The following is a 26,974-nucleotide window of genomic DNA, read 5'->3' as shown; positions in this document are numbered from 1 at the left end:
TTTGAAACAATAAATTGGTTTAAATTGATAAGCAGGAGTTATTAGGCTGTCTGTACTTTAATAATAGTCTGGTTAAATGATCACCCATTATAATACAGGTTGAGAGCGGCATGGTCTCGAGACCTTGTTATGTCAAGAGGACACCATGAGATGCATCCGTGGAATGAACGGCAGAAATAGGGGAGGCATTGAGCATAATCTTCAAAAGCTCCTTAGATAGAATGGTGATGCCATTACATTCTTCTTCAAACAAATATCTAAGTATAACATGTAACTATAAATCAGTCAGATAAAATTGCTGTGTAAGCTTTTAGAAATGATAAGGGGAGGTTAACTTTACCTCACTTCCTCAACATTTTTGATAAGGTAACGGAGAATTCTCTGTTAGGTGGATTTCTGAAAGGTATTTAATAAACTGCCACCCAATAAACTTCTGAATGAAGTTTCAGCATGTGAGATAAAAGGGAGAGTAACTGATACAAAATTGGCTAAGTGACAGGAAACAGTGTGGTGAAGTTATTCTTTTCATTCTGGAAGAAAGCCTCAAGCAACTGTCTGTGTGGAGTTTGCACATTCTCCCCATGTCTGCGTGGGTTTCCTCCGGGTGCTCTGGTTTCCTCCCACAGTCCAAAAATGTGCAGGTTAGGTGAATTGGCCATGCTAAATTGCCAGTAGCCTTAGGTAAAGGGGTAAATATAGGGGAATGGGTCTGGGTGGGTTCCTCTTTGGAGGGTCGGTGTGGACTTGTTGGGCCGAAGAGCCTGTTTCAACACTGTATGTAATCAAATCTCATCTAATCTAATCTAACCTAACTAGTAATTGTAAAAAAAATCATAGAGACATTCACAAGGCATCCGTGCTCAGGCCACTGCTCTTCCTGATACACCTTCAACACCTAGACTTGGGCAACAACACAAAATATTGAAATTTTCAGACAACAGGTTTGGATGCATTGTGAACTGTGAAGTAGATAGTTTTAAATTTCAAAGCAGCTCAGCCAGGTTGGTGGAATGGGCAAACAAGCGACATATGAAATTTAATGCAGAGAAGTGTAAAATGATTAACTTTGATCCGATGAAAGAGAAAAGATAAAATAAATAAAAGGTTACAATCCGAAAGGGGATGTATGAATGGAGGGATCTGCTGGTTAATGTGCTCAAATCATTAAAGGTGGCAGAGCAGTTTTAAGGAGAACAGCTTAAAGGAGAAGTTCATAAAGCATTCTAGATCCTGTGTTTTATAATGAAGATCATAAGGAGTAGATCATTCACCCCTTTTGTGCTCACTCTAACATTCAATTAGGTTGTGGCTGATTACCAATTTCACTACTTCCCTGCACTATTGCCATATTGTTTGGGATTTTAATCCATTGAAATCTATCCATCTCAATCTTGAACAACATGTCTGAAATAACTGCACAGAGTCTGGTAGCCAGCCACCAAGTCACCCTTTATTTATATGGGGTTTGTGCATGGGCTGGTGACCAGCCAGCTCAAACCTAGTCCCTATAATCAGGAGACTCCTGAATCTCCTGTTTATATCTGTCAGCCAGGACTCCCTGATTTGCCCAACTTAACAACCTCATAGCCAGTGAGATCCATTTGGTTCCAATCACTGCAATAGCTCTCAAAGCAGAGAATTTGAAAGATTCACCACTCTCTCTGTGAAGATGTTCCTCCCAACCTAGAACAGTACAACATAGGAACCGGCCCTTTGGCAACTATTTCTGTGCTATCATGCCATTTAAACTAATCCCATCTGCTTGCACATGGTCTTTATCCCTCTATTTCCTGCCTGTTCATGTAACAGTCTAAATGCCTCTTAAATGTTGTAACACCTCCACTGCCAGCACATTCTAGGCACCTGCCACCATCCATGTAAAAATAAAAGTTTTCCTCACACATCTAAAAACTTTCCTTGCACAGCATAGTCCAAAAAGATCTACCCTTATTCTGAAGCTATGTCCCCTGGATCTGGATGCCTATCCAACCAGGGGAAACTTGCTTCCCGCATCTTGCTTGTCAAGCTCTGTGAAGCATTTGTTGTTCTTTTTTTTATTAACTCCAAAGAGCAAAAGCCTGGTCCATTTAATTTTTCCTCATGGGACACTTTCTCTGGATGGAATGACTAAATAAATCACTCAACACCAGGGATCTACTTCCAACATTAAAAAGTTTATTGATTTTACACCAGTGGGAACAAACCTCTGGGGGTCCAGAAGCTGCTTCTCTGAACAAAGGAAAGACCTAAATTTTTGTGTATTTGTTTTCAGCCTGCCTTTCACAATTACAAACCAATATTGTTCATTGATTACGTACACATCCAGTCAGGTTAATTATGTAACTGCGTGGTTAATGATGGACAAATTGATGGACAATCTAAGTCTTCCCATGATCTCATGATATTTACTAGCCTCCTTTACCACCTATTCTTGGGCTCACACAACCACATTCCAACATTGATGAATTCTGCACTTGTTATTCAATTCTCCCTGCTAGCAAGGAGCTTTTCCTGGTGTCTAAGGCTATCTATCCATAGGAATTCAGTTAATGTAATATTAATTTGTTGGTCGCATTTAGAATTTAAAGGTGTATATAATGTGTAATGATAATTACCTTGAGTCTTAATTATTGTGGGATCAGACATTTCTAATCTTTCCTAAATAACTAATGTTGAATTGGCTGGCAAAAGAGACCTCTATTAAGGTTTTCCCAAGAGTGTTCCTTGAAGACAGTATCCGTGTCTAAAACTAACTGTCTACAGGAATCCAACTAAATTTCTTGATGTCAAATACATTAACACTACTGTTATACACATATATCTATGTTTATGCACACACTCACACATATATATAAACTGATGTAAGTTAAACTTTTTCTCCTTCTATCTGATAATGAATAGAAAACTTTAAATTAGCTTGCAAGGTGGGTTTCTATCATTGCTTCCCTTATCAGAGCAGTCTTACCATAAGTCGTGCTATGTTTTTTTATTTGAAAAGCATTTCTACTTAATAAGTGATGTCTATTGGACACTTGATTACCTTTCCTGGTTGCTATGAGCGCAAATGCTGTGAGTCTGATTCTATAAATTACTGCTTTAATTAACAGTTGGCGGCGGCCATTTTTTGTGTCAAACAAAAACCCCAGCAGCCATTTTAGGTTAGCTGAGAACCAACAGCAGTCCTAACACGTCTTAAGCAAAAGGAAGAATAAGAGTGTTAATATGAGAAAATGTTTATGTCAGGGAGGACTGCAAAGTCGCTATTGTAAACTTTCAGAATGATAGTAGTCTCTTTTAATTAAGATCATCCCGCACTGTTTTTATTTCATTTTTTTTGCCCCAATACACTTCATCACAAAAAGTAGTTTACTGAATCTTCATTACACTTGCTCAATGATAAGTATACCTATCCATACGTAAAGAGAACAAAATTGCACTTGTTACATTCCCCCTGCAGTGGGGCGGCATCATCTCTCACAGCACCAGGGACCCGGATTCGATTCCAGCCTCAGGCAACTGCGTGGGGTTTGTACGTTCTTCACAGGTCTGCGTGGGTTTCCTCCGGGTGCTGTAGTTTCTTCCCACAGTGCAAATCTGTGCAAATTAGGTGGACTGGCTATGCTAAATTGCCCATATTATCCAGAGATGTGAGGTTAGGTGCAGGGTTACAGGGAAAGGGTAGGGGTATGGCTCTGGGTCTGTGTGGGATGCTTGTCAAAAGTTGGTATGGACCTGTTTGGCTGAGAGGCCTGTTTCCACGCCATAGGGATTCTATGGACATCCATGAATACTCTAGGTATGACCTCATCAAGGCTCTACATCTACATCCATCAGCTTCCGCTTCTTATATTACAACCTCAAACATTCTAATAGATTTGTTAAATGTGATTTCCTTTTCATAAATCCATGTTGACTTGCTAGTCCTAACTTAATTTTCTAAGTGTCCTGTTATCAGACACATTGTTATAAGTTCTAGCATTTTCCCTGATTGATGACACTGTAATTCCCTACTTTCTCCCCGCTTCTTTTCTTAGGTATTGGAGTCACATTCACCAGTTTGCAAACTGATGAAACCGCTAAACTATCTAAATTTTGGATGATATCGTCATCCACGATCTCAGCGATAACCTCTTTCAACACTCCATAATGTAAATCATTAGGTTCGAGTGATATATTTATTTCAAGTCCCATTAGTACTTTGTTTTAGTATTATCTGGTATTTTGTTCTCACTAATAGTAATCTCTAAAGTATCTCATTTCCACTAGTGCCTAGAATTTTTATTATTGCTGAGATTTATTTTTGTATGTTTTGCTACAAGGGCAGACTCTCAGGCTTTGATTTTCCGATGGCCGGATAATCATGTCTGAAATGTAAATGGGAGAGATGTATGGAAACTTTGTGGAATCTCCACTATAGCAGACCCCAAAGGAATTGCCCCAGAAATTGAAAAATGGTCTGGACAGTTTCCCTATGGCTGGATCCTTTTGAAAATATCCATTTAGATGAGAGAATTCTGAGAGCTCCATTCAAGTTAAGTAAACAATTGTTCAGGAGAAGTTGAATGACTAAGGTTGAACGGTATGCCTACTCCAAATCCTGAGTAACTAAAAACTGACCCCTAACTTACTCTTTCAAATACATGCCAAAAGACCTGCAATCCCCCAGAAGCTAACCTCACATGGCCACCACCAGATCTGATCACCATCCCTCTATTCTAGGACCTAACAACATCACACCCTGCAACCTGACCCCTCATTCCCTGCTGAGACTTGATACCTCCTTCCTCCACTCTAGACAAACTCCACCATCCATCTGAACCAGACCCCATTCCTTTGTGCTCTGGAACTGAATTCCCTTCCCCTGCTGCTGAAGCTGGCAACACCTGCACTGATGGCAGACCCAAAATCCCCTGGCACAACCTATCAACCACGCCTATGCTGGACCCTCAAACTTCTCTGCTCTAGAACTGACCTCCTGCTTCTGCCTCTACCCCTTTACCCCAGTATAGATGTGGTCTCCCTTCCTCGTTGGGGCTGTCAATCCTATTGTCAGACTTGGCACTCGCCAGCCCATAGATCTCAACAAAGAACCCCCACATTAACCAGATTACTCCAAATTGACCCTATCTTCCTTTAATACATTATCACTTCCTAACACCTTGCACCCTGCACTTCACAACATCCTAGCCACCTGACAACCGACCTACCTGGTAAACCACATCTTTGACAACTATCCACTTGTCGCTTTATCCACTGATATCTCTGCATGTGGCACCATACATGCCTGCTAACCAATCCCTTCATAATGGGACCTTTATCTAACCTAAGTCCCCACTGACTAGCACTCTTACCTCGTGTGCATATTCTTACACAGGAATAGTCCAAGTAGCTGTCTGTGATGCTGGACCTGTAAGAATATGTTACTGGACCACAATTGTCTGGATGGTCCTTGGAATAGGAAACTGTCCAAATGAAACTACTGTCCCTGATTTGTGAGGAAGCCCTGATTGTGATACCATCAGAAATACAGAGCCCTTTACTTTCCTAAAAAGGGAGCAGAGCAGCACTCTACATACTGAAGTATTTGCTTTCTCAGCCACAGAGTGGAAAAGCAAAGAAGATTGGATATATCTATTATAAAACTCCCAATCAGCATTCACTACAGTATTCTGTGCATTGTAAAATACAACTGAGTCAGCACAGCTTCGTCATGGGGAAGTCATGCCTGACAAATCTGTTAGAATGCTTTGAGGAGGTAATGAGCAAGTTAGACAGAAAAGAGCAAGTGGAAGTCATACAGTCATAGAGATGTATAGCATGGAAAGAGACCCTTCAGTCCAACTTGTCCATTCTGACCAGATATCCTAACCTAATCTAGTCCCATTTGCCAGCACTTGCTCCATGTCCCTTCTTATTCATATACCCATCCAGATGCCTTTTTAATGCTGTAGTTGTACCAGACTCCACCACTTCCTCTGGCAGCTCATTCCATACAGGCACCACCCTCTTTGTGAAAAAAAAAGCCTTTTAGGTTCCTTTAATCGCTTTCCCCTCTCACCTTAAACCTATGCTCTCTAGTTCTGTACTCCCCCACTCCAGGGGTCTCTCTATTTATCCTATCCATGCCCTCCATGATTTTATAAACCTCTAGAAGGCCACCCTTCAGCCTCCAATACTTCAAGAAAAACAGCCCCAGCCTAGTCAGCCTTTCCCTCTCGCTCAAATCCTCCAACCCTGCCATCCTCTTTGTAAATCATTTTTGAACCCTTTCAAGTTTCACAACATCCTTCTGCTAGGAAGGAGATCAGAATTGCATGTAATATTCCCAAACTGGCCTTACCAATTTCCTGTAAAGCCGCAACATGACCTCCCAAGTCCTCTATTCAAAGCTCTGAACATTAAAGGAAAGCATACCAAACGCCTTCTTCACTATCCTATCTACCTACTTTCAAGGAGGTATGAACCTGCATTCCAAAATCTCTTTGTTCAGCAATAGGACCTTATTATTAAGTGTATAATTTCTGCTAAGATTTGCTTTTCCTTACGTTTATCTAAATTAAACTCCATCCACTACTTCTCAACCCACTGGCCCATCTGATCAAGATCCCGTTGTAATCTGAGGTAATGACCTTCGCTGTCTACCACACCACCAATTTTGGTGTCATCTGAAAACTTATTAACTATTCCTCTTTTGTTCACATCCAAATCATTTACGTAAGTGATGAACAGTAGAGGACCCAGCACAGATCCTTGTGGTACATCATTGTTCACAGGCCTCCAGTCTGAAAAGCAACCTTCCACCACCACCCTCTGTCTTCTACGTTCAAGCCAGTTTTGTATGCAAATGGCTAGTTCTCTCTGTATTCCATGAGATCTAACCTTGCTAACCAGTCTTCTATGGGGAACCTTGTTGAACGCCTTACTGAAGTCCATATAGATCGCGTCCACCGCTTTGCCCTCATCAATTCTCTTTGTTACTTCTTCAAAAAAACTCAATCAAGTTCATGAGACTTGACCTCCCACACACAAAGCCATGCTGATTGTCCCTAATCAGTCCTTGCCTTTCCAAATACGTGTAAATCCTGTCCCTCAGAATTCCCTCAAACAACTTGCCCACCACCGATGCCAGGTTCACTGGTCTATAGTTCCTTGGATGGTCCTTACCACTTTCCTTAAAGAATTGCACCATGTTAGCCAACCTCCAGTATTCTGGCACCTCACCTGTGACTATCGATGATACAAATATTTCTGCAAGGGGCCCAGCAATCACTTCCCTAGCTTCCCACAGAGTTCTCGGGTACACCTGATCAGGTCTTGGAGATTTATCTATTTTTGTACGTTTCAAGACATCCAGCATCTCCTCCTCTGTAATATGTACAATTTTCAAGATGTTACCATCTATTTCCCCACATTCTATATCTTCCATGTCCTTCTCCACAGTAAACATTGATGCAAAATACTCATTTTAGTATCTCCCCCATCTCCTGCAGCTGCACATATAAGCTGCCTTCCTGATCTTTGAGGAGCCCGTTTCTCTCCCTAGTTACCCTTTTGTCCTTAATGTATTATATAAAAACCCTTTGGATTCTCCTTAACCCTATTTGCCAAAGCTATCTCATGTCCCCTTGTTGCCCTCCTGATTTCTCTCCACTTGGATTTCCAGAAGGCCTTTGACAATGTGTAACACAGGAGGCTGATATTTCAGATAAGAGCCCATATTTTAGGGACATGCCCCTGGCATAGATTGGGGATAGCTTGCTTGGCAGAAAGTAAACTGTGGGTATAGGGAGATTTTTTTAGGAAGGCAACTGTGAATAGTGGTATTCCCCAGGAGTCAGTGTTGGGACTGTAACTATTCACGTCGTACATTAATGATCTGGAGGAAGGAACTAAATGCATTGTTACTAAGTTTACAAGTGACACAAATATTTGCGATAGGCAGCATTGATGAAGCAGGGAGGCTGAAGAAGGACTTGGATGGAGTAGGAGAGTGAGCAAAATAGTATCAGAAAAATACAATGTGTAAAATTTTGAGGTTATGCACTTCAGTAGGAAGAATAGAACTGTAGACTGGTTTATAAATGTGGAAAGGCTTTGGAACTCTGAAGTACAAGAGACTTAGGAGTCCTAGTTCAGACTCTCTTAAGGTTAACATGCAGGTTCACTTGACAGTTAAGAAGATAAATGCAATGTTAGCATTCAGTTCAATAGGGCTACAATACAAGACAGAGATATACTGCTGAGGTTGTATCAGGCTCTGGTTAGACAGCATTTAAAATATTGTGAGCTGTTTTGGGCCCTGTATCGAAGGAAGCATGTATCGAAGGAAGTATTGGAAGGGGGATCTGGAGGACGTTTACCAGAATGATCCCGGGGAAGAAGGGCTTGACATATGAAGAACAGTTGTGTCATCTGGGCCTCTACTCAATGGAGTTTGGAGGGACTGGGGAGATCTCAGTGCAACTTGCAGAATACTGAGAGGCCTGGTTAAAATAGATGTGAAGAAGATGTTTCCATTAGTAGGAGAGAGTAAGATCCGAGGGCGTAGCCTGAGAGTCAAGGGATGACCTTTGGCAGTTAATCTAAATTCATTGCCACTGAAAGTTGTGGAGGCCACGTCATTGATTATTTAAAACAGAGGTCGATAGGTTTTTGATTTGTGTGTGGGTTAAGGGTTATGGGGAGAAAGCAGGTGAACAGGGTTGAGAAGCATATTAGCCATGATTGAATAGTGGAGTAGACTCAACTGATTGAATGGCCTAACTCTGGTCCAATATCTGTTCAGTTCAAAATCACAATTTTAATGAATGCAGGAGAGAGAGAGAGAGCAGAGTGAGGAAAATCAGTTATGTAATTAGATTGGAGAAACTGGGATATTCTCCTTGAAGAACAGAAGATTGTGGAGAGATTTCATATAAATATTTAAAATCATGTGGTGTCTGGTTAGAATAGATAACTAAAAACTGTGTCCATTAATGCAAGGACTGAGAGCAAGGCAGCATTTATGTTTCCAATGATTGACAAAAGGAACAAGAGAGACATGAGGACAGAATGTTTTACACAGCAAGCAGTTAGGAATTTGATGCATTGCCTGCCAGTGTGGTGGAGGTAGAGTGAACAAAACTTTTAAAAGCAAATGGATCATATTCTGAAGAGAAAACGTTTTCACAGTGAAGCGAAAACAGCAGTCGAGAGGCAGTAGGTGAATACATGATGAGCTATGTAGCCTTCTTCTGTGCCACTCATTCTGTTATTTATTGATTCCAAACAAGCTCCCTGTTGCTAAGGGAGCTAATGTGTAGGATCTTTTCTAAATATATAAAGTTACAACATAAAGCAATGAGGCTGTCTGGATTGGAAGAAGTTTGTAAGTGTCTCTCTTATTGTAAAGATAAATGTAGTGCGAGTGATAACTAAGTAACTGGACGTGAGTTTAAAATATCTGTTGAGAGTCATAAAGTCATAGAAATGTACAACACAGAAACACTTCCTTCAGTTCAACTCAAGCATGCCGACCAGATATTCCAAATTAATCTAGTCCCATTTGTCAGCATTTGGCTCATATGCCTTTAAATCCTTCTGTTATGACACAGCAGTGAACTCTTCTGTTAATTAAACCAAACACCCAGAAAATCTCACCTTGTCTCAGAATCTGTTAAAATATGAGTGATAGAGAACTCCCAAATTCCACTATTTAAAAAAAAAATCAATTTCTTTAACTCTAAAAATGAACATTAAACAATAACTATTCACAACTCTAAGCCCCCCCCCCTCTCTTAACTGCTTATGACCTGCCTCCAAGTCTATAAAAATATACTGTTCCAATAAAACACTCTTTAAAATTACATCACCTTAGTTTCCAAACCATTTCTGTCGTTTCTGTGTCTTTTTTCTTCTGGCTGAAGAGCTCCCTGGATCTTTTTTTTTTAACTGTGAAGTTGTTTCATATCAAAGGTACATTTGATAGAGACTGTTTCAACTGGCAGTTGTAATGTCTGACTTTCAAACTGCCTGCCTTTTTTATACCCCCAACATCAGATCGTCTCATTTGTTCGATATTGGCAAGACAATAAATTCAAAATTGATTGTGTTTTAGTATCCTGGGGCATACTTTAAACTGATGGGTTAAATTCAAATTGTTGTCAAAACAGCAACCAACTCAGGTATCTATTTCACGCCAAATGTTACATATTTTCAATTTTCCAGTACACTGTAGGACTGCTAGTTAGTCATATCTCACGTGCTTGTAAGCTGTCAGTGCAAAACAACATTCAATCTGTCCTAAAGGTACAGTACACATCTTCAATGTCATAATACTTCCTGTTCATATACCCATCCAGATGTTTTTTAAATGTTATTATTTATATCAGACTGAATTTCTATCTCATTGTATTTCCTATTGAAAGTCATATTCATGACTTTATCTCCTCCAGACACGATTACTTTCATTCTCTACTGCTTCAATCTCTGTCCACCATACACTGCATCCTATTCCTTGACTGTTCACACTGTCCATGCCCCTCATGACTTTATAAAATTCTGTAAGTTCACCCCTCAGCCTCAGATGTTCCAATGAAAATAACCCCAGTCTATTCAACTTCTCCCTACAACTCAAACCCTCCAATCCTGGCAGCATCCTTGTAAATCATTTCTGAAACCTCTCAAATTTCACAAAATCTTTCCTAAGCAGGGAGACCAGAATTGAATACAATATTCCAAAAGTGGCATAACCAATGTTCGAGACAGCTGTAACATAAACTCCCAACTTCTCTACTCAATGCACTGACTAATAAAAGCAAGTATCCCAAACACCACCTTCACTACTCTGTCTACCAGTGACTCCACTTTCAAGGCATTATGAACCTGCACTCCAGGGTCCTTTTGATTGGAAACACTCTCCAGGTCCTTCCCATTAAGTGTATATGTCCTGCCCTGCTTTGCCATACCAAAATGTAACACCTCACATTTATATAAATTAAACTCCATCTGCCACTCCTCAGATCAAAGTTTCATTGTACTCTGAGGTAATCTTCTTCACTGCCCATTACACAACCCATTTTGGTGTCTTCTGCAAATTTATTAACCATACATCAAGAACATTTCTGAACTGACTACTGCGACTACTAGGACTCATAACAGCAACCAACAACCACTCTCAGACAACAACTCACCAGGACGAAGGATCCGATACCCAGCATGAACAAAATCAATGTAGTGTACAAAATCCCATGCAAGGACTGCACAAAACACTACATAGGACAAACAGGAAGACAGCTAATGATCCGCATCCATGAACACCAACTAGCCACGAAACGACATGACCAGCTATCTTTAGTAGCCACACACTCAGATGATAAGCAACATGAGTTCAACTGGGTCAACACTACCATTATAGGGCAAGCCAAACAGAGAACAGCCAGGGAATTCCTAGAGGCATGGCACTCATCCACAGATTTAATCAATAAGCACATCGACCTGGACCCAATATACCAGCCACTGCAGCTGGAACAGACAACCGGAAGTGGCAGATACAAATCACTATAGATGCCGGAGGAAACATCACAGAAGCACTTCAGAAGAGGCTCCCAAGCACTGAGGATGTCACCTAGATAGGGGACGAAACGTCTGCAACACAAATTCCCAGCTCGGTGAACAGAACCACAACAACGAGTACCCAAGCTACAAATCTTCGCACAATTTATTAACCATACCTCCAGCCTTAACTGAGATCTTGGGTTCATGTCACATGCCAGGTGATCCCACTACACTATACAGTCTCACAAAAGCACACATACACACTCACCCTTACACATGATCACACTCACACTCATGCAGACCCTTTCTCGTATCAAGTTCTATCTCTCATACACACCCTCACCCTCTCACAGGCGTATACTTCGTCATGCTCAAGCACACATTCTATCAAGCATACACACACTGTCTTACATGCATACACACACTCTCTCCCTCTCTCCCACACGCGGACACACACATGCACACACACTCTCTCTCATATACACACATATTCTCACAGACATATATAAATCTATGAGGTAAGTTTGCATTTGCAGATTTGTATATGCAGATACATTCTATATTATTCAAAAAGCACACAATCTGCAGGCAGTCAGTCCATGTGACATTTTATAAATTCCTACTTTGGAGACAGAACCAGTCTAACTCAAGGTTGATTTACAGACAGACTCTAACCGCACACCTTTAATTCATTGTCTGAGCTGAGATGTCACCTTTTCTTTAATACTGATAAAACCTCACATTGTCTCGGGACTGTTACTTGAAAGAAGTTCTGAGGTTTACATGTTAATCAAATGAAACCTGCGTCCCCATTTGAAGTGATTAAAGACTTACTACTATTCTAGGTTTGTACAATACATTGCATCAGTTGTATGACACTTTGATCTTTCACTATAAATTCTGTATCCTGTGATCCTGCCTACTCGTTACCTGATGAAGGAGCAGTGCTCTGAAAGCTTGTGCTTTCAAATAAACCTGTTGGACTATAACCTGGTGTTGTGTGATTTTTAACTTTGTCCACCCCAATCCAATACTGGCACCTCCATATCCTATATATTCATATCTAAATCATTTATATAAATGACAGTGGATCTAGCACTGATCCTTGCAGCACACTCCTGTTCACAGTCAAAAAACCAACCCTCCTGCACCACCCAGTTTGTTCCCAGTTTTCCAAATGTATTATTTTGTTAAGTTGCTTTTTTAAAGACATTGGTAAATCACTGTTTGTTTGGTATTTTCTTCTGTGATTTTAAACAGTGTGCAGACATACAGTGGCCATGTTAATTATTTGCTCCAGAGGGACGATTCTTTTGTGTGACAGGAATTGCAGCTTTGAGTTATGGCCAGATTGTTGACAAGTATTTTTTCTTCATTGTTCAGTCAGCAGGAGGCGTGGAAAATAGGACAGGAATTTCAGGCTTGGCTCCAATGTGCTTGAGCAATCACTTTTAATAACAAACTTTTATTTCTGTCCAGTGTTCCTAACAATTTTTGTGAACTCACGGAGTGAGTTGAGGAAGTCTTGAAGAGCATTGAAAATCATAAAGTTGTGGTGAAATTTAGCACGTCGCTCCCTTTGCTGAAATCACCTGAATAGCAAAATGGTTCGATATTTGTATTTCTGATTGCTTTTTGAGACTGTAAATAGAGTCTTAGAAGTCAAAATAAATCTTTATCAAATAACCCATATTTGAAGTAAACAAGAAGAAAATGACCTTTTCTGTCACAATGAAATTGTTGTAAGCTTGATGATATTTGAATCTATCCTGAAAAGGGCTCATAAGTCGAATCCCATACAGCAAATCTATGTCATTTGAACTGAGAAATATTGTTCCTCTGACAAGGGACCTAAAATTCTTTCATGCTGAGAAAGCTTTTTTAAAATGAGTTCATTCAAGTATCATCCTCGACTCTTCCTGAATTAAATGCCCTTATAAAACTAAGACAGCACAATTTGACACATTTGCATGCAGTATTTTCATGCTGCAAATGGTATTCTGGCTCCAAAATAGGATATATATAATGTATCACTGGCATACTTCTAGCATGAGCGTGTAAGATGATAGTTTGATGAGGATGTAAATGGACTTGCAATGACCATCCATTGGAAATAGGCAGAACATGCAGGTCATGATGTCAATCAGTATTTAACATTGGCCTCTTTGCTGAGATGAGCAGTGATTCAACACTGCGACATTCAGCAATAATGCATAACAGCAGACAGCACAAAACTGGCATAAACTTGCATCATAAATAAAAATGTGGATGAATCACACGTTACAATCACTCGTGAAAATGTATAAATAATCTGTAATGCTTCATAAGGATATTAAACTTGGGAAATTGTCAGATATTTCATTTTTAAACACAAGTTACATATCCTTTGGAAGTGTATGTTGCCTGCCCGGTGCCAGTGTGAGAGACATTTCTCACTGGCTAGAAAGGATATTAGGGAGGGAGGTGGAGGATCAGGTTATTGTGGTCCATATCGGGTCACACAACGTAGGCAAGTCTGGGAAAGAGGACCTGTTCAGCGATTACCAGGAACTAGGAGCTAAATTAAAGAACAGGTCCTCAAGAGTTATAATCTCTGGATTACTGCCCAAGCCATGTGCGAATTGGCATAGGAACATGAGAATAAAGACAGTAAACATGTGGCTAAAAGAGTGGAGGTGCAGGAAAGAGGGCTTCCTTTTCATGGGGTACTAGCAGCCATATTGGAACAGAAGGCATTGGGATGGTCTTCACCTGAACTGAGCTGGGATCAATGCACGAGTGAAAAGGGTAAATAGGGTGGTCAACAGGACTTTAAGCTAGAAAGTGGGGTGGAAAGAAAAAGTAAACTTTCAAGAAGTATAATGGCCAATAACAAGCAAGCAGTAGGTTAAGGGTCTGGTCTGGGCACCATATCTAAGGAAGAAACAAAGTAGGGTCAGATGATGTACAATCTATGTGGGTAGAGTTGAGGAACTGCAAAGGTAAAGAAAGCTGTAATGGGAGTTATGTACAGGCCTCCAAATAGTAATCAAGATTTGGGGCACAAGATACACAAGGAGATAGAAAAGGTGTGTAAGAAACGCAAAGTTCCAGTGATTGTGAGGTGTTTCAATATGCAAGTTGACTGGGAAATCAGGTTGGTATTGGATTGCAAGAAAATGAATTTGTGGAATGCCTACAACATGGCTTTTTAAAGCAGCTTGTGGTGGAGGCCAATAGGGAAATGGCAATTCTGGATTTAGTGTTATGTAATGACATGGACAGTAAGAGAACTTAAGATAAAGGAACCCTGAGGAGGCAGTGACCATAATGTGATAGAATTTACCCTGCAATTTGAGAGGAAGAAACTGGAATCAAGTGTAATGGTATGACAGTTGACTAAAGCCAACTACAGAGGCATGAGGGAGGAGCTTAGTAGAATTGACTGGGAGAGTAGCCAAGTAGAAAAAACAGTGGAACAGAATGGAAGGAGTTTCTGGGTGTAATTTGGCAGACACAGCATTAATTCATCCTGAGGAAAAAGAAGCATCCTAAAGGAAGGATGAGGCAACCATGGCTCGTGAGGGAAATCGGGGACAGCATAAAAGCAAAAGAGAAAGCATATAATGTGGCAAAGGGCAGTGGGAAGCCAGAGGATTGGGAAACCTCCAAAGACGTATAGAGGACAATGAAAAAGAAATAAGGAGGGAGAAGATTAAATATGAAGGTAAGTGAGTCAATAATATATAAGAAGATTGCAAGAGTTTCTTTGGATATGTAAAGGTAAAAAAAGAGACAAAATTGGACATTGGACTGCTGGAAAAGACTCTGGTCATGGAATAATGGGGAACAAATACACGGCTGAGGAATTGAATAAGTACTTTGTGTCAGTCTTCACAATGGAAGAAATGAGGAGCACTGCAAAAATTCAAGCGAGTCCGCTGGTGGGTGGTGAGGTCATAACCAAGGAAAAGGGGCTAGAAAAACTGGGAAATCTGAAGGTGGAATACTCACCTGGACCAGATGGACTACATCTCAGAGTTCTGAAAGAGATGGCTGAAGAGATAATGGTGATCTTCCAGAATCACTGGAGTTGAGGGCTCGAGGTTTCAAGGCGACAGAAAATTTGTTATTATTACCCGCTGTTTAGGAAGGGACTACAGGAGAACCTCGATTATGGGCAGGCACTATTTCGTTCAGATTATCAATTATTCGGTTAATCAATTAAATGCCTTTCTTCTGGGGCTCGGAGTTTTTAAAGTCTGCTCCCCATTGAGGAGACTGCAGCAGCACACAGCACGTGAGCCCCCATCCCCAAACTCTATCCAACACCCCCCCACCCTGGCACCTCCCCTGTCCCCCAAACTGATCCAACACCTCCCCCCGCCTGCCCCCATCCCCGTCCAGCACTGCCCGCCTCCCCGCGCTCCCATCCCAGTACAGCACTGCCCTGCCCCCCCATCCCCATCCAGCACTGCCCCCGCTCCCCACCCGCCCCCATCCCAGTACTGCACAGCACCCACCCCCCACACCCCATCCCCGTCCAGCACTGCCCCGCCCCATCCCCGTCCAACCCTGCCCCACTCCTGCCTCCATCCCCATCTAACACTGCCCTGAGCCTCCATCCCAGTACAACACTGCCCCCCTGCCCATCCCCCCACCCCTGTCCAGCACTGCCTCCGCCCCCTCTCTGGGGCAGCCAGACAGGACACTATCAGTAAGACTGCTGCTGCTGCTGCCGCCCTTGTGGGGTAATTCTCCAAATAGCACACACACAGAGCCACAGCTACACACACAACTTTTTAGTGCAACTTTTTGACAGGTTCCACCTCTGCCCTGTACAGGGCAATGTTGGTCAGATTATCTGGGGAAGGCTGGAGGGTGGTTAGTGTACACCCCTCTGTTGAACTCCAGAGAAAGTGTGGGGAGAGAGATAGGTTGGGAGGTCAGTCATTAGGTGCCTGTTTAATCACTGGAAACAAAAGACGCGATCACTGTTAGAAACCCATCTTTGATATAATGTTTCAATTGGGACCTCAAGATTTCCTTCGGATAATCCGATTTTCGTATAATTGGTATTCCGATAATCGAGGTTCCTCTGAAAAGCAAAAGACAGGAAATTACAGGCCAGTTAGCCTGACCTTGGTTGATGGCAAATTTTTGAAGTCCATTGTGAAGGATGAGATTTCTGAATACTTGGAAGTGATAAAATAGGGCAAAGTCAACATGGTTTCATAAAGGGGAAGCCATGCCTATAAACCTGTTAGAATTCTTTCAGGAGGTAACAAGCACATTAGACTAAAGAGAGCTAATGGATGTTAGCTACCTGGACTTCCAGAAGGCCTTTCACAAGATGCCGCATAGGAAGATACGAGTAAAATAAGGGCCCATGGTGTTTGGGGCAAGGTGCTAGCATGGATAGAACTTTGGCCGTCTGGCAGAAAGCAGAGAGTGGGGATAAAAAGTCCTTCTCAGGATGGCAGCTGGTGACAAGTGGTGTTCTGCAAGGGTCAGGACAGGGAGGTTGTTTGAAATTGGAGGACTCAATATTGAGTCCTTTGGGCTGTAGGCTGCACAAGCGGAAGATGGGGTGCTATTCCTCAAATTTGCTGTCTGATTCACTGTGGCAAAGGAAGAGACCAAGGATGGTAATGTCAGAAATGGAGTGGGAAGGAGAATTAAAATGGGTAGTGACTGGGACATCGGATTGGCCCTAGCTGAGATGCTGAGCAAAACATGCCCTGAGTTTACTATTGGTCTCCCCGATGTAGAGAAGACCACATTGGGAGCATCGGATACTGGAGGACACAACTTTGAGTTCTCCAATTTCAAATAACCTCCCTTCCTATCCCCTAATTTCCTTCCCAGCCCCTCCTTTTCTATTACATTCCTCTGATCGACTCTTCCTTCCTGCTACCAACCAGATTCATTTCTCCCATTGACCAACCAGGTCATACCCTCTAGCTGTATTCACCTATCCCCACCTCACCACCCACCTCAGCCTCCTTATCTGTAGTTCTCCTCTCCTTACACCTACCTCCAGTCCTGAAGAAGGGTTACATCTGAAAAGTTGACTTCTGCACCTCTTGATGCTGTCTGGCTTGCAGTGTTCTTCCAGCCTCCTGCTTGTTTACCTTGGCATCTGCAGTTTTTTGTTTCTAACCATGTTAGGAGAGTAGGCAAAAAGGTGACAGATAGAATACAACATGGGAAAGTGTGAGGTCATACACTGTGGTAGGAAGAAAAGGAGTATAGTTTATTTTCTAAATATGAAGAAAATTCAGAAATCTGAACTGTAAAGGGATTTGGGAATTTTAGTCCAAGATTCTTTAAGGTAAATTTTAAGGTTTAGTCAGTAGTTAGGAAGACAAATGCAATGTCAGCATATATTTCAAGAGGACTAGAATATAAAAGCAGGGATGTACTTCTGATGCTTTATAAAGCTCTGATCAGACCACATTTGGAGTATTGTGCATAGTTTTGGGCCCCATATCTCAATAAGAATGTACTGGCCATGGAGCGGATCCAGAGGAGGTTCGCGAGAATGACTCCAGGAATAAAAGGCTTAACATATGAGGAATGTTTAATAACTCTGGGACTATACTCAATGGAGTTTAGAAGGATGAGAGGGGATTCAATTTGAATTTACAAAATACTGAATGGTCTGGAAGGAATGGACTTTGGGAAGATGCTTCCATTAGTCGGAGAGACAAGGACCAAAAGGCATAGCCTTAGAGTAAAGGAGAATGGAGATAAGGAGAAATTTCTTCAGCCAGACAGTGGTGAATGTATGGAACTCATTGCCACAGAAGACTGTGGAGGTCAGGTCATTGAGTATATTTAAGGCAGAGATAGATAAGTTATTGATTGTTAAGGGGATCAAAGGTTACAGGGAGGAAGCAGGAAAATGAGGTTGAGAAACTTATCAGCAATGATTGAATGGTGGAGCAGACTGAATGGGCCAAATGGCCTAATGTTTGTTCCTATGTCTAAAAGTCTCATGGTCTATCTTAGGTTGGCTCACACCAAATCTATAAATATTATAGAAATTATGCATTGTTTCTTTTGTGTGGCTGTTATGGACCAGGACAGACCCCCTTAAAACATTTCAAGAAGGCAGCCCAAACCCTAATTTTTTCAGTTGTTTTAGGCAGGTGTAATGTGGATATTCCAGGAGTGATGCAGCTGGCCCAACCACTTAGTTTCAAACAAAGCAGAATTTATATGACAGACTATTGAATGGAACAAAAACAAAAGCAAAATGAATTTAAAACAGCTTAATCTATCTGAAAACTTAAATCAACTCTATCACAACTTCATGATGCTGTTCCAAATACTTGCTTTAATCCTCATAAAGACCCCCTTGGCAAGAAAAGGTAATAACAACACAGGTTCTTACAAGAGAGATGTCAGAGAGAGAGACAGGATCAGCATGGAGGGGTTCCTTTGGGTCCTCTAAAGTTTCTCTGGGTTCCCAGCTAAAACCTGACCAGCAGCTGCAAACAAAACAACTTGTTAAAACCAAACCAAACCAAACTCTGAACTGGGAAAACTGGCTACTCTCCTTTCATTGTACAAGGGTTTTAAAACAAACTTGAAAGCTTTTTCAAGGAGATATTTCCAGACACATCAGAACCTCTGCCTTTACTATCCCTCAGACAAAAAAAACTAAGGATAACATAACCTTATTAAAGAAGCAGCATCACAGCAGTGGCATTCACACATTCAGTTGTAACTATGTTCTCACTTTTCTTATCAGGTACCCTTTTTAGTTTACTTTTTGATTTTATATTTAGATCATTCTGTTTTGCCTGGCTTTGGTAGTTTATGTGATGTGCTTTCTCTCCTTGGAGAGTTGGTTTTGTAACAAGAGAAAGCAAAAAGACAAAAACAATTCTGTGTCTTAGGAAAGCAGCACTTGTATGGTAAATTGAAATCCTCAGTTGATGGTCAGATCAATTCATTTAATTCATTTCATTTAAGTCTCTTGTCAATTGCAAGAATGTTGATAGACTTGCCATTTTGCTAACTGAAAACATTTCATGGAGCAAAAATGGAAAATAAATCTCACAAGCTGCTTGGTGGGAAAGATCAGGCAGAAGAAAGAAAGGCCAAATATAATAAAGCGACATTGTGATGTCACTTACTTTAGTGAGTCTTGCATTATTTGAAGAAAATTGAAGGTTAATGCATTGGCAAGTGCAAGAAAGTCCTTCCATCTTTGTAAAACGGAGCTGCTGAACATTCTGAGTTAACCAAAAAAGAACTTAGAGAACATTGTTACTCTGTAGAAAAGCATATTAGATTCTTTAAGAATTTTAATACTACTTGAACCTACTCTTTTTTGCACATGAATACCAAGCATTGAGAAATGATCAAAGATCAAAGTGGTGGTATTTCTGGTGAAGAGGATTACATCGTTATATAAGAAATTCTTGAACACAAATTAACTGAAGATTTGACCAAGATACTGAAATAAATTTGCAGGCATGAAAGGGTATTTTTTTTTCCCTTGCACAGCAGTCAGCCAACCAATAAATTGTCCTGTGTTTTTGATCTAATGTGTTATTTTTGCTTTGGCAGATGTGGAACAAATGGCTTTAGACTGGCTTACTGGAAACTATTACTTTGTGGATGATGTCAGTGACCGAATATTTGTATGCAATCAAAATGGTGATACTTGTATTACACTGCTAGATCTGGAGCTACACAATCCCAAAGGAATTGCCCTTGATCCAGCCATGGGGTGAGTTTATTTGCTTATATTCTAAAGAGTTTCCTGCAGGTGTTTAATTTCTACGAAATGTTATATGCATATTATGTTGAAATTGTCAGCTGGTGCATAAACCTTTAGAATGAATCAATGTACTGATGCATGAGTCTGCTATTGATCATACAGTTACAAATCGCTAAGAAGATTTTCGTATACAGTAAAGTCAGTATCTTAAAGGTTAATTTTAATTGTGAACTCTGTTTAATGATCTCTTATGCAGCTAATTAATGGAATTGATGGTTCTTTATGGAAGCTCATGGCGAGGGGCTGAGGAGAATGGAGTTGGGCAAGAATCTTATTTTGGAGCACCAAATGGTCCTTTAAAAGGCTCCAAAATGGAGTCTGATTCACTGGTCTGTTTCTGAGACAGACAGTGCCAGTGGCCATCATGGTGAAGGGATAAACATATATAAGTCAAAGACTGGATTTAACAGGCAGATTATGAAGGGATGGGGCTGTAAAATTGGTCAGCAAATGCTATTCCTGATGCTAATTGCCCACCCCCACTCCTGCCCACTCCACAATATAACAGCCAACATTGGAGTTTTCAGCCAACTTGCCCATCATAGGCCAATTGAGAGACACAATGTGCTGTATTAATGTTCACATAAGGGCCAGTTTCCACCATTGCTAGCATGATATCCATAGCAGCTGTATACCACTGCTTGTTCAGCCAAGTAGCTTTTACTAAGCAACAAGATAGCTGGTGAAGGGGTAATGGGTGGTGGGAGTGTGCACTTTTATGGGCCCTTCTTTGTACTGGAGGACCCCTCACTCGGTTTTTCCATCGTCTTATTTACTTTCATTCTCTCTGTCATCATAAGACAATAAAATCATTCAACATAGGAGGAGATCCCCTTGTCTATCAAGAACCTATCTATCTCAGTCTTAAATACACTCAATGACCTTGCCCCCACAGGCTTCTGTGGTAGTGAATTCCATAGATTCACCAGTCTCTGGCTGAAGAAGTTTCTCCTTATCTGCATTCTAAAAGGTCTTCCCTTTCCTGTCAGGCTGTACCCTTGGGTCCTAGTCTCTCCTACGAATGGAAGAGTCTTCCCAACATTCACTGTGTCCAGGCCATTCAATGTTCTCTAAGTTTGAATTAGATCTCACCCCTTCCTTCTAAATTCCATCTCGTCCAAGAGTCCTCAAACGTTCCTCATATGTTAAGCTTTCCTTTCCTGGGACCATTCTCGTGAACGTCCTCTGAACAACTGCATGGACAGTACAACCTTCCTTCGATATGGTGCCCAAAACTGCTCACAATGCTCCAAATATGACTTGACCAGACCCTTATAGAGCCTCAGAAGTGTGTTCCTGTTTTTATATTCAAGACCTACATAGAACATAGAACATTACAGTGCAGTGCAGGCCCTTCCGCCCTCGATCTTACACCGACTTGTGAAACCAATTCAAAGCCTATCTAACCTATGTTATTCCATTTTTGTCTATATTTCTATCCAATGACCATTTAAATGCCCTTAAAGTTGGCAAATCTACTACTATTGCAGGCAGTGCGTTCCTCGCCCCTACTACTCTCTGAGTAAAGAAACTACCTCTGACATCTGTTCTATATATATATCACCCCTCAATTTAAAGCTATGTGCCCTCATGGGAGCCATCAACATCGAAGGAAAAAGACTCTCACTGTCCAGCCTATCTAACCCTCTGTATATCTTATGTGTCTTAAGTTACCTCTCAACCTTCTTCTCCCTAATGAAAACAGCCTCAAATCCCTTAGCCTTTCCTTGTAAGATCTTCCTTCCATACCATGCACCATCCTAGTAAATCTCCTCTGAACCCTTTCCAAAGTCTCCACATCCTTCCTATAATGCGGTGACCAAAACTGTATGCAATACTCCAAGTGCAGCTGCACCAGAGTTTTGTACAGCTGCAGCATGACCTCATGGTTCTGAAACTCAATCACTCTACTAATAAAAGCTAACACACTGTATGCCTTCTAAATAACCCGATCAAGCTGGGTAGCAACTTTCAGGGATTTATGTACAAGGACACCAAGATCTCTCTGCTCTTCTACACTATCGAGAATCTTACCATTAGTCCAGTACTCTGCATTCTGGTTACTCTTTCCAAAGTGAATCGCCTCACACTTTTCTGCATTAAACTCCATTTGTCACCTCTCAGCCCAGCTCTGCAGCTTATCTCTGTCCCTCTGTCACCTGCAACAACTTTCATCACTAACCACAACTCTACCGACCTTAGTGTCATCGGCAAATTTACCCAACCCATCCTTCTACACCCGAATCAAGATCAGTTCTAAAAATGACAAACAGCAGTGGCTCCAAAACAGATCCTTGTAGTACACCACTCGGAACTGAACTCCAGGATGAACATTTCCCATCAGCCACCACTCTCTGTCTTCTTTCAGCAAGTTAACTTCTGATCCATACCGCTAAATCACCCTCAATTCCATGCTGCCTTATTTTGTGCAAAACCCACTGTGGGGAACCTTATCAAATGCCTTACTGAAATCCATATACACCACATCAACCAGGAGAAAGTGAGGACTGCAGATGCTGGAGATCAGAGCTGAAAATGTGTTGCTGGAAAAGCGCAGCAGGTCAGGCAGCATCCAAGGAGCAGGAGAATCAATGTTTCGGGCATGAGCCCTGGCTTCAGGAAGAAGGGCTCATGCCCGAAACGTCGATTCTCCTACTCCTTGGATGCTACCTGACCTGCTGCGCTTTTCCAGCAACACATTTTCAGCTCACACCACATCAACCGCTTACCCACACCCACCTGTTTGGTCACCTTCTCAAAGAACTCAAAGTTTGTGAGCCACGTCCTACCCTTCATAAAATTATGTTGACTATCCCTTATCAACTTATTTCTTTCCAGATGATTACAAATCCTGTCTCTGATAACCTTTTCCAAAACTTCACCAACAACTGAAGTAATACCACATAACACTGATCTATAATTACCAGGGTTGTCTCTACTCCCCTTCTTGAACAAGGGAACAATATTTGCTATCCTTGTCTGGCACTAGTCCTGTAGACAGTGACGGCATAAAGATCAAAGCCAAAGGCTCAGCAATCTCCTCCCTGGTTTCCCAGAGAATCATAGGATAAATCACATCCCACCCAGGGGAATTACCTATTTTCAAACTTTCTAGAATTGCTAACACTCCCCCCCCCCCCCCCCCCCCCCACAGTGAACCTCAATCCTATCTAATCTAGTAGCCTGTATCTCAGTATTCTCTTTGACAACATTATCTTTTTCTAGTGTGAGTATTGATGAAAAATATTTATTTAGCACTTTCCCTATTTCCTCTGACTCAACACATAACTTCTCACTGCTATCCTTGATTGGCCTTAATCTTACTCTAGTCATTCTTTTATTCCTGATATACCTATAAAAAGCCTTAGCATTTACCTTGATCATATCTGCCAACAACCTCTCATGTCCCCTTCTGGCTCTTCTTAGCTGTCTCGTTTGGTCTTTCCTGGCTAACTTGTAACTTTGAAGTGCTCTACCTGACGCTTCATATCTCATCCTAACATAAGCCGCCTTCTTCCTCTTGACAAGAGATTTAACTTCCTTAGTAAACCACAGCTCCCACACTTGACAACTTCCTCCCTGCCTGACGGTACATACTTATCAAGGACCCGTAGTAGCTGGTCCTTGAATAAGCTCCACATTTCAGCCCATCCCCTACAGTTTCCTTCCTCATCCTATCCATCCTAAATCTTGCCTAATTGCATCATAATTGCCTTTCTCCCAGTTCTAACTCTTGCCCTGTAGTATATGCTTATCTCTTTCCATCGCTAAAGTAAACATAATGGAATAGTGGTTGCTAACACCAAAGTGCTCATCTACCTCCAACTCTAACATCTGGCTGGGTTCATTACTCAGTACCAAATCTAATGTGGCCTTGCCCCTAGTTGACCTGTCCACATACTGTGTCAGGCAATCCTCCTACACACATTGGACAAAAATTGACCATCTAAAGTACTTTAACTTTCCAAATATTGACTGGGAATACTATAGTTCAAGTACTTTAGATGGTTAATTTTTGTCCAATGTGTGTCGGAGGGTTACCTGACACAGTATGTAGATAGGCCAACAAGAGATGAGGCAACATTATATTTGGTACTTTGGTAGTATAGGCTGAGATTAGAAACAGGAAAGGAGAGGTTACCCTGTTGGGTGTTTTCTATCGGCCTCCAAACAGTTCCAGAGATATAGAGGTAAGGATAGCAAAGTTGATTCTCAACAGGAGTGAGAGTGACAGGGTAGTTGTTATGGGAGACTTTAACTTTCCAAATATTGATTGGAAACACTATAGTTCAAGTCTCCCATAACAACTACCCTGTCACTCTCGCTCCTGTTGAGAATCAACTTTGCTATCCTTACCTCTATATCTTTGGAACTGTTTGGAGGCCGATAGAAAACACCCAACAGGGTAACCTCTCCTTTCCTGTTTCTAATCTCAGCCTATACTACCAAAGTACCAAATATAATGGTAAAAGATGGGGTGCTGTGGCATTGTTAGTCAAGGACAGTATTACTGTTGCAGAAAGGACGTTTGAGGAATCGTCTACTGAAACAGTTCCAGAGATATAGAGGTAAGGATAGCAAAGTTGATTCTCAACAGGAGTGAGAGTGACAGGGTAGTTGTTATGGGAGACTTTAACTTTCCAAATATTGATTGGAAACACTATAGTTCAAGTCTCCCATAACAACTACCCTGTCACTCTCGCTCCTGTTGAGAATCAACTTTGCTATCCTTACCTCTATATCTTTGGAACTGTTTCAGTAGACGATTCCTCAAACGTCCTTTCTGCAACAGTAATACTGTCCTTGACTAACAATGCCACAGCACCCCATCTTTTACCATATTCTCTGCTCTTACTGAAAGTCCTCTCAAAGTAAATGTCATCATTGCATTTCCCTTCCTAACTAATGATTCAACCTGCAAGCTTACCTTGAGAGAATCCTGGACTAGAACTCTCAAATCTCTTTACACTTCAGACTTCTGAATCTTTTCCCCATTGAGAAAATAGTCCATGCCTCTATTCTTCCTAATAAAGTGCATGACCTCACACTTTCCCACATTGTACTCTATCTGCGAGTCCTTTGCCCACTCTCCTAACCTGTCCAAATCCTTCTGCAGCTTCCTGTCCACTTCTACCTGTCTTTGTATCATCTGCAAACTTTGCCAGAATGTCCTCAATTCCTTCATCTAGATCATTAATGTATAAAGTTAAAAATTGTGGTCCCAATACTGAGCCTTGTCACTGACTACCATCCTGAGAAAGACCCTTTTATCCTCACTCTGTGTTTCCTGACAGACAGCCAAACTTTTATCCATGCTAGTACCTTGCCTCTAACACCATGGACGCTTACCTTAATCAGTAGCTTCCTGTATGGCACCTTGTTGAAGTCATGTAGATAACATCTATTGGCTCTCTTTGGTGTAACCTGCTTGTCACTTCTTCAAAGAATTCTCACAGATTTGTCAGGCATGACCTCCCATGATGAAACCATACTGACTTTGTCTTATTTTACCATACTCTTCATTTTACCATTCAGAAATCTCATCCTTCACAATGGATTTCCAGATCTTACCCACAACTGAGGTTAGGCTAATTGGTCTGTAATTTTCTGTTTTTTTGCCTTACTCCCTTTTAAAATAGGTGTGTCACATTAGTGATTTTCTAGTCCTCTGGGACCTTCCCTGATTGTAGTGATCCTTGAAAGATTACCACGTATGCCTCCACTATCTCTTCAGCTATCTCCCTTAGAACTCTGGGATTAGTCCCATCTCATCCTGGTGTTTCACGTTCCTTCAGGCCATTCAGTTTTTTTGCATTTTCTCATTGTCCCCAAACTCTCTTGAATTTTTGGGATATTATTCATGCCTTCCACCATGGAAACTGAAGTAAAGTAATTATTCAGTACCCGAGACATTTCTTTGTTCACCACTACTATCTCTCCAGCATCACTCTCCGGTGGCCCAATATCTACTTTTGTCTCTCTTTTGCCCTTTATATATTTAAAGAAACTCTTCCAGTTTTCCTTGAAATTACTGGCTAGCTTATCCTCATATTTAATATTCTCCCTCCTTATTTATTTTTCTGTTGCTCTCTGTGGGTCTTTGTAAGCTTCCCAATCCGCTGATTTCCCACTGCTCTTCGCCACATGATATGCTTTCTCTTTTGCTTTTATCTATCCCTGACTTCCCTAGTCAGCCATGGTTGCTTCATTCTTCCTGTACCATGCTTCTTTTTCCTCAGAATGAATCTCTGCTGTGTCTCCTGAATTACTCACAGAGACTCCTGCCATTGCGGTTCCACTGACTTTCCTGTTAGGCTCCTCTCCCAGTCACCACTACGCCTCCCATATTTGCTTTCTTTCAGGCCCCCTTCCCTCTTTTCCCTCAGGGATGATACTTCTGAGAACTCGAGAGCTAGTACCAACTCTCTGAGTTGGGACTTACTCACCATAGAGGCCGAAGGCCTGCCTCTAGCTCATGAACAGCTAGCCATCCCTGACTGTCAGTTGCAGGCGCACAGAGTAGATGAATTGTGAAGTCACCTGAGCTCAATCTCCTAATAATAGCCCTCCATCCTCCAGTTTATACCCTTTCTTAACCATGCAAATTCTGACCAGAAGTATAAAAAAGTTTGAAGGAAATGTCACTTTATTATGTGAAGTGAT

The 26,974-nt window shown here is 41.4% G+C and overlaps 1 protein-coding gene across 1 annotated transcript in view; it reads left to right on the top strand.

The window, feature by feature from the left end:
* The window catches only part of LOC140482363 (low-density lipoprotein receptor-related protein 1-like), a 1,932,271-nt gene that overhangs the window by 771,075 nt on the left and 1,134,222 nt on the right, over positions 1-26,974 (top strand). Inside the window, exon 7 of the mRNA XM_072579726.1 lies at positions 20,098-20,260. Coding sequence (XP_072435827.1) covers positions 20,098-20,260 — 163 coding nt within the window. The remainder of the gene's footprint in view (positions 1-20,097; positions 20,261-26,974) is intronic.

The sequence above is a fragment of the Chiloscyllium punctatum genome, chromosome 10, assembly GCF_047496795.1.
Source record: "Chiloscyllium punctatum isolate Juve2018m chromosome 10, sChiPun1.3, whole genome shotgun sequence".
Taxonomy (NCBI): Eukaryota; Metazoa; Chordata; class Chondrichthyes; order Orectolobiformes; family Hemiscylliidae; genus Chiloscyllium; species Chiloscyllium punctatum.
Note: the sequence above shows the minus strand (reverse complement) of the source record. Positions and strands in the feature narration are given on the sequence as shown.